Source organism: Gymnoscopelus microlampas (genome assembly GCF_963454915.1).
Source record: "Gymnoscopelus microlampas genome assembly, chromosome: 3".
Classification (NCBI taxonomy): domain Eukaryota; kingdom Metazoa; phylum Chordata; class Actinopteri; order Myctophiformes; family Myctophidae; genus Gymnoscopelus; species Gymnoscopelus microlampas.
The window spans coordinates 15757990-15767161 of NC_139940.1; the positions used below are offsets into that span (position 1 = coordinate 15757990).

Below are 9172 nucleotides of genomic sequence, written 5' to 3' on the forward strand. Positions count from 1 at the left end.
GTTGTGGTGATGAGGTCGTGCGCACGGTAAACGGTACGAAGCTGGCTCCCCTTCCGTTTTGTCCGACATTTGGTGAGTAGAATTAATTATGTTGCGCGGTGGAAAAGGTGTACTGAGCAGTGAGATGTCCCCTACGCGAGGCGTAAATTCAGCGCGGCCGCCGTGGCGAGTCAGTTGGCCACATGTGGTCTGGCGGTGCGTTGTTTAGTCGATAACAGAGCTGTGGGGTGTGGACACCGAGGGTGCGGAAGTTGGTCGCCATTTATATAGTTAGATATGCAACAGAGTAGCCGTTATCTACATGTATATCATAATGCAATAAAATGTTAATGTTTAACATACAGTATTCTTTAGGCTGAGTGAGTTGTGTTGTGGTAAAACCACAACAAGCTGGTTACGGAAGCAGGTTGTCATGTCAGTTGAGTTGGGCGGTGGCAAGTTAAAGGTCACATGCTGTGGCACATTGAAGGACTCACACAGGTTGTTTAAAACTAATTGCTGGGTAATAATATGTTTAATTGGTATGTGATATCCTGACACTTATATAGATAAACCTTTGACCTGCACACGCATGCTCTCTCTCTCTCTCTCTCTCTCTCTCTCTCTCTCTCTCTCTCTCTCTCTCTCTCTCTCTCTCTCTCTCTCTCTCTCTTGCCTTTTAAATTGTGAGGACCATCCTTTGGGAAGCGTCTCTCTTCCTTTGGGGAGCGCCTCTCTTTGGATCTGAGTCGTATTTGAAAGCAGCGTGTGGCTTACGTTCCTCCAAACACCACCAGAGTGAGCTTTGATTCTCCTCTGAACACAGAAGCCTTCTCCTGCAGCAGCTCCTGGGTCAGTGTATCTGAAACACACAGAGGAAGCATCATGTCAGGACAGGAGAAGACAGACAGTGTGTGTCTGGATCCTGTGGGGACGGCGGCCAAGCGTGAGCTGCTGTGTGTGTTCGGGACGGGGGACCTGGGTCGTTCTCTGGGTCAGCGTCTGCTCCAGGCCGGCTACAGGGTGGTTTATGGGAGCCGCAGACCCCACAGCTGCGGGCCCCTGCCTCATGGAGCTCAGGTACTGTAAAAAAACACACACACACACACACACAGACCGACAGACAGACAGACAGACAGACAGACAGACAGACAGACAGACAGACAGACAGACAGACAGAATTTGGTAAATTGTACAGTGTACTGTTCAGGTTGGTTGTACACATACTGTACATACTAATAGGGGAGGCAGTGGCTCAGGAGGTAGAGCGGCCGCAAGGTGGTTCCCAGTTCGATCCCAGGCTCCCCCAGAGTTCATGTCGAAGTGTCCTTGAGCAAGACGCTGAACCCCTAATTGCTCCCGATGAGCAGGTTGGTGCCTTGCATGGTTTCCTCCGCCATCGGTTTGTGAATGTGTGTGTGAATGGGTGAATGTAATGCACAATAATTGTAAAGCGCCTTGGATAAAGGCGCTATATAAATGCACCATTTACCAAACACACAGCAAACATTTTATGATTTTTCACCAATTATTGACTACAGTACACCGTGTATTTAAACAAATATATATATATATATATATATATATATATATATATATATATATATATATATATATATATAATATCATATTGTTTATGTCCCTCAAACGTTTTTCAAAAGGTTTGAGCCTAAACCAAGCGTCAGATATACTCATTCCAACTAACTTCTCTCTGGCTTATAAAGCACTTTCACCTGCAATACCACATTGTGCTTATTTGGCACGTGGCGCTATTGAGCCAGTTCGTATGCATGTTATCTCCTGGTTCTGTGTGGAAAAAAGTAAAAGACATTAAAAAATAATGTATTTTTTTTAAATAAATACACATTTAATATTTGTACAGGGTTAGTTTATGTGCTGGAATACAGTTCAAATACACCATCCTCACAGCTCGGTGCCCTTTTGAACATGGAGTTCAGGTATACACACATATGTACTGACTACTTACTCTGTAGCACAATCGTTTTTTTTGGAACTCTAATTCCTCAACTACATACCCCAATGTTGTTTGACAATTGTTCGTGTCTCTAATTGTGATCTTGCACTTTACAAGTGGCTGTGAGAGTGTCTGCTAAATGCCTAAAGTGTAAACTGTAATGGGGTTAGACAGTGCCTCTGCTGAGATGTGTGTATGAAATGTATGATGCATGTGTGCTGCTTTATAGATGTACGAGTGTATCTCCCATGGGACTTGGATGCTCGGGCCCCCGAGACAGTCAATAGGGTTACTGTACATGCTGTGTTTAGATTTAGATGAGTTCTGTTGTATACAGTATGTAGGCTACTGTAAACATGTCTTCATCTGTCTAGGTCTAGAACTGTATTTGTATTATTGATATCTCTGTCTCCACGTGTGTCTCTCTGGATGTCTTTATCTGTCAGTTACTCTCTCGCCCTCTCCCCCCCTCTCTCTTTCTCTCTCTCTCCCTCCTCTCCCTCAAGTGGTGTGTTGTTGTGTGATTTTCACATCTATTGTAGATGATAGCCAGGCTGCCAGAGTATATCCTTATATACAGTATCATGTAATACAGTATGTAAAATTGTGTGTGTGTGTGTGTGTGTGTGTGTGTGTGTGTGTGTGTGTGTGTGTGCGTGTGCGCGTGTGTGTGTGCAGGTGCTGAGTCATGCAGCAGCAGTCCAGTATGCCAGCCTGGTCTTCATTTGTGTCCACAGAGAACACTATGACTTCCTGCAGAGTCTGGCTCCTCAGCTCAAAGGGAAGGTAAGAAAATGTATTGTACCTTCTGTCAACTCTCTGCTGCTTCTCACTCCTCTACTGGCTCTCTGTTGGTGTTTCCTGATTAGCAGCTGTTACTATAACTCAGCAACTCTCTAGTGTGATCTATAGCATTGTTTTCGTTTTTAATTTATAGAATAACTTACCCCCAATAACGACCCCCACAGTCCATATTCACACAGCGGCCATTTTGGAATTTAACATTGCGTTGCTGCGGCAACTTGGGTGGAAACTGGGGGGGGGGCCATTTCATTGACTTAATGGCAATATGGCCGCCGTGTGAATATGGTCTATAACGTTGAGAGAGTCTCATAGTTACAGACCTGTAAAGGTCCGGTTTCATCCGGCTGGCTGGTGATTGGCTAATGAGTGATTGGCCACCTTTGTGCCAGTGGACATCAAATTCCACAACCAGGCTTGACCCCCATATGAGAACTGTAACCACTTAAACCCTTTATACTTTGTTGAGTGGTGACAGATCTAGAAGCTCACAATGCATCACAACACGTGAGCTTATAGAGCTGCTATTTGTGCAGAATGTTCATCTATTATGACACGCCCAGACATGCCCAGGGTCACTAGGGTGGTTAAAGGGCCGTCCACACCAAGCACTATAACTACTTTGTCCACCACTGTCATCGTTATAGTTGTGGAGTATATTTGCCAACCACTTGAGTTAGAATCTCTTTTAAACAATATAGCCTACTGTAGTTATAGTTACAGTATTACTTATAGATATTGTGCTTGGTGTGGACAGCCCATAAGATTGTTACTGACTTTTGATATTTGACTACTGACTGCAGCATGGACTCTGGGTGTACTTGCACATGGACTATATTTAGGATGTACATCGCAGAACCTTGCCAAATGTCTGTTAAGGATAGCTGTTGAGTGACTGTACTGTATATTAATTCCTATTCATATATTCACTGTTGATACATTGTACACATATTCATTCACTGTTGTACATAATGTATATTTCAGATACTTGCTGAGTCGCTGTTATACATTCTTTGTTGATAGTCTGTACAGCATTCATATATTCTTGGCGGTAGATGTATATTCATATTTTCCTTGTTGATACACCTTACACATATTTATTGATAGCTTGTACATACAGTATTCATCCAGTCAGAGACCCAGTGCAGATATCTAGCCAGAAAAGCTCAGAAAATATATCTGGGCTCATTATTTTATTTTTAGTCCCTGATTTACATTCTACCTGTAACTCTTGTTAGAATGTGCTTCAGTCTTACTGTTCCTACGGTCCACCTGGATTAATCGTATCTTATAGTCACACCTGGCCGAGTCAAACTAATGGGTGTGATGACACTCAGCCATCCTTACACACAGGGGAGCCTCTCATGAAAGCATGATCCATATCCTTGACCTTTATTTCCATGTGATGACAACTACTTTGAGTACATTATGGCATGGAAAGCAGCAGAATGCAGTGTAATATATGTTACTTTAATGCACCAGGAATAAATTAGAACATTGGTCCAAACCCTGCTGTTGTCTGTTCCCTTATCTTATCTTATCTTATGACTATAATATTTAGGGGGTATGGCGGAAGCAGAACGAAACCTATTATTATTATTAGTTTGAAACCATTTATATAACAAAGTGAAACTTTCAGAAATCATTCATACTGTACAAACCCTCATTTGAAGTTCTACAGATGATTGTCTATATGGTCTCTCCTCCTATGTTGTGTTATTGCCAGGTGATAATAGATGTCAGTAATAACCTGAAGAAAGGACTGTACCCCGAGGCCAATGCTGAGTACCTACAGAGGTGAGGACAGAAAGAAATTAAAGGTCTCTCTTTTCAGCGTTTTCCCCCAGTGGTCAAATCATTTTAGGCTGTGACAGTCAATCTGTCGGTTGATATCCATCCACCACAATATCTTGAAAACTACATGCTGGATTTCCATTGAATTTGCTGTACAATAGAGGTCTTGCCGTGAGACGTCCAAACGGATGGATGAGCAAGTTAACAATTTCCGTAGGAGAAGTGGCATGTTTTGACACACCTGTGTGTGTGTTTGGTGTTTTGCACAGGTGGGGGAGGAGAGGTGTAGTAGTAGGTGTGTTGTTTGTACTGTAAATCAGCAGCACACAGCTGATACTGTAAAACTCTGAGCTGAGTTTTACAGTATAGACAACATTTCTCATGGATACTGTAGCAGGTCACAAAGACATTACACCCAGACACAAAATGAGTGCTGCACAAACCTCTTACGTAGGTGGACGTCTGCTCAGACTGACTCAGACTGAATCAAAGCAGACGCAGAACAGACCTCTGCCTAGGTTTTTACGGACGTCGGTCCTCACAGATTATTTTGTGAATATGAATTGGGATTATGAACTGGACTTTAAACTGAGAAACGCTTCCCATCAGACCAGTGCTACACACGTTCTCTCTCCAAACTTGTCACATACGAACATGTGTTCCGGACACCTTGGTGTCACTATTTAATGCACTGGACATCCCTTAATTATAACATAATTGTTCTAATGCAGGGTAGTCCGATAGACTGTGTTTTCACACAACTGATGACAGAATGCAGAGTGCAGACATGGCTAACTGAGAACAAGGTAATATTAAAAACATTGAAAACTAGAAAAGTGTGCTCCTCGGAGCACAGATCTCTGCCAGGCCGGGTTGCCTATCCCGAATCCACAAACTCATACATCTTGATCAGATGACCCCAGAGATAATGTGTACCGAATTCTGTGAGTTTTGGACAAAATCTGTAGGAGTAGTAGCAAAAAGTGTGTTTTGAAGAAAATGTAATCTGGCACAAACTATGAGTGACTATGAATTGTGTCTTGATCAAATGACTATAGAGGTAATGTGTACTGATTTGCGTGATGTTTGGACAAAAACTGTAGGAGTAATATAGTTTTGCAAAAGACGGCCTCCTGGTGGCCCTATAACAGGCCGACATTTTTGGGGTATAGGTTTTTCCCTACACACTCCAGGGAGTGTGTGTGCACAGTTTCACGACTATAGGTCCAGCGGTGCCGGAGATAAGCTGCTCGCTCACAGACGGACACACAGACACACACACACACACACACACACACACACACACACACACACACACACACACACACACACACAGACGGACAGGGGCGAAAACATAGTCTCGGCCACGCCTTTGGCCTCGCGGAGACAACAATTAAAAACAACTTCGAAACATTGAAAAGAAGGCAGGCACACAGTCAGTAGTGGGTTTGAACACAATGAGACATGCCCAAACAAAGCTAGAGCTGATCAAGTGCTCATGCTGATTGATGAGAAGCCTGCTTCTGCTGACTCAGCGCCTCTTATTTGCATACCGATAGGGTGGGAATCAGTTATGATCCATTGTCTCCAACATGGTACATGACAGTGGCATCCTCAGTGTCTACATCGGATGCGAAAGCTAGCTGAATGAATGAACAGCTGATGAACAACCGCTGAAATGTGTCAAGGTGGAATTGAGAGTGTGAAAGCCTTGACCAGTGCCAGATGTATTAACTGCATTTGTTTGTCCCAAGATAATTTAACATCATCTCCTCTTGGCAGTCTGAGGTGCCATAGATTTGTTGTTGGCTACTTTAAACCTCCCACACAAGGACATCAGTTTGCTCTTGAGAAATTGCATTTCTGAGGATTTCTATCCATGCCACTGTGGAAATTACCACTACACCTTTGTGCTGAGCACAGTGCACTGCTCTTCAAAGTAATGAAAAGCCATAATTTGATTGTTCATGATTCAGTCTACCTGCAACACATAATATATTCAGCCTAAGGGTACAGTCACACATGCAAATGCAGGGGAGTGGCCATCGTCTGCCGAGGCCACATCAATATTGAACCTCCACACGATGCAGGAGATGCAAATTTGCTTCACCACCGGAAGCTCTGCCCCTTCACTCACATGGAACGGAGGTGAATGGGACGCAGATATTGAATTTGTGCATGCGTGACCGTGACATACACGGTCACGCACTCATGTAATCCAAACCACTTCTCCACTTTGCTGTGGGTACTCCACCCTCCAGTCTCGGAAATATCCACACGCCACAGCGTTGCACTTCACGCCATGGAGTTCACAGGTTTCCCCAAAATAGAGCCATAGTCTTGATATTGTAACAATACTTGAAATTAATCACTCAAAAATATAGATGAGATGACTCTACAATATCCAATGTTGGTATTTCACAGATCAAAGTTTGACTTAGCTAAAATAGCTCATAATTTTAACCACAGTCACTTCATGACCCTGAAAACATTTATAACACATTCATGCACACTGCTTCTGTAAACAGTAGAGAGGTCATCGTACACAATAACTGTCACCAACTGGAAAAAATCATATACAGTACACAGTATGCTTTGTACTGCAGTACTGACATATGTTACATTATGACAGCAACTCAGCATAGAGTTTTGTCAGATTTGTATAAAATAATGAGCATTATTATTACTACTGTACTGTAGCCCAAACTGCATGGAAAATATTGTTCTAAAGCTTATAAATGTGATACTGTACAGAGATTTTTTTCAGAATGGGCAATTCTAGTTCTCTATGTTCAAAGACAATTCAAGTCTCTCCAAATTAATGGAAATGTTAAATAACTGTGTAACTGGTTCAAGTCATATGCAGCAACTTTCGGCATCAGTTTTTATTTTGTTTTTATTTTTTGTTTCAAATGCTATGTTCTTCTTTCTTCAACTGCATGTTAACCTGGATTTGATACAGGTGGTGATGCGTTTGTTTCTACCACAATAATATTATCCCAATAGCATTAGTAACTTAGATATACATGTGAATCAAAAACTGGTACCTTGAAGACTGTGTTACGCTTTAGTTTGAGTTTTGATGCCTCAGCATTTCTTTCATTTGTTAGCACTTTCTTTTGTTTTAGGTATTCAAAACACCTGCTGTTTTGTTTTTCGTTATAGGCTGGTCCCTGCATCTGCTGTAGTGAAGGGTCTGAACACTCTCTCCGCCTGGGCCTTGCTCAACGGACCTCTGGCTGGAAAACAGGTGAGACCGGAGCATAGCGTAACAAACCATAATAATATCAAGGGACTGATAGTGTAATAATTGATCTATTCATATAGCTACATTACTAAATAGATATTGCCATAACCCTGGCTCATAGGGTGCCATAAAGGAGTCAACCAGCAGATACTGGCTGAAACTAAATGTGAAGATTATTAATGAAAAAGAAAACCAACAAAAATGTGGAACCGAGGGCTGACATACTGTATCTGATTTAATGCAATTGTGCAATTTGGAAATGATATGGGGGCGTGCGTAAGCGCACACACACACACACACACACACACACACACACACACACACACACACACACACACACACACACACACACACACACACACACACACACACACACACTCACTGTGTATACAATACATGTATATGTATTGGCCAAGTCAAATTTATTATCACATTTCAATTATGATATGATTATAAATGGTAGAGTGTGCAATTTCATCAACAGCAACTATGCAGCTAAAACATAACATCAGTAACAATTTGCTACTAGTGAAAAAGATAACCCATCTACAATGAATGAAGAGAAATGATGTCAACTCTGCAGAGAGAGAGAGAGAGAGAGAGAGAGAGAGAGAGAGAGAGAGAGAGAGAGAGAGAGAGAGAGAGAGAGAGAGAGAGAGAGAGAGAGAGAGAGAGAGAGAGAGAGAGAGAGAGAGAGAGAGAGAGAGAGAGAGAGAGAGAGAGAGAGAGAGAGAGAGAGAGAGAGAGAGAGAGAGAGAGAGAGAGAAGCACATATCATACTGTAAGAGGTTTGGGAAATTAACTGGTACTTGGCCCTCATGACCGATGATGCGTTTTAGCCAGTCAGTTGAGTAGGAGCAGGAACATGAGACAGAGCAGCACTTTACACACAGAGAACGAATCTGTCTGTTGTGCAAATGAGTAGGTGATTTTATAATTCTATGGGGTCACCCATTCATTGAGGCAGTGTGAGCACCCCTTCTGAATGTTATGGGTTGGGGTCATCATCTGGTACTGTATTTGGCAAGGAACCGGTGGTTTTAACCACTTAAACACTCTAGACTTAGTAAACTGGACCTGAGATGGCTCTGTGCTTGGACCGCTTTTTTCCATCCTACACCAAATCTCTTCACCAAAAGTAGCCGATCTGTGTCGCTTTGCAACGCATTGTAGTTATTTTTGCCTAATGTTCCCTCAAGAATATGGATGCCGGGGTTCAAGGTTCAGGTGGTTAAGCAAGGGCACCCGACAGGGTGATTAGGCACCGACGTGTAGCGGCGGAGGTACCATAATCACCCTGAAGGGTTTTATTTCTCAACAATGACCGGCTAGCCGTCAATTATCCCGCTTATTACAGAGCTACTTAATAAATGAAT

At 42.6% G+C, this 9172-nt stretch overlaps 1 protein-coding gene across 1 annotated transcript in view; it reads left to right on the forward strand.

The window, feature by feature from the left end:
• Positions 1-864: 864 nt before the first annotated feature.
• The window catches only part of steap4 (STEAP family member 4), a gene marked incomplete at both ends in the record, with an annotated part of 20086 nt that continues 11778 nt past the window's right edge, over positions 865-9172 (forward strand). The window contains 4 exons of the mRNA XM_084052219.1: positions 865-1059; positions 2633-2740; positions 4482-4552; positions 7715-7799. Coding sequence (XP_083908345.1) covers positions 865-1059; positions 2633-2740; positions 4482-4552; positions 7715-7799 — 459 coding nt within the window. The remainder of the gene's footprint in view (positions 1060-2632; positions 2741-4481; positions 4553-7714; positions 7800-9172) is intronic.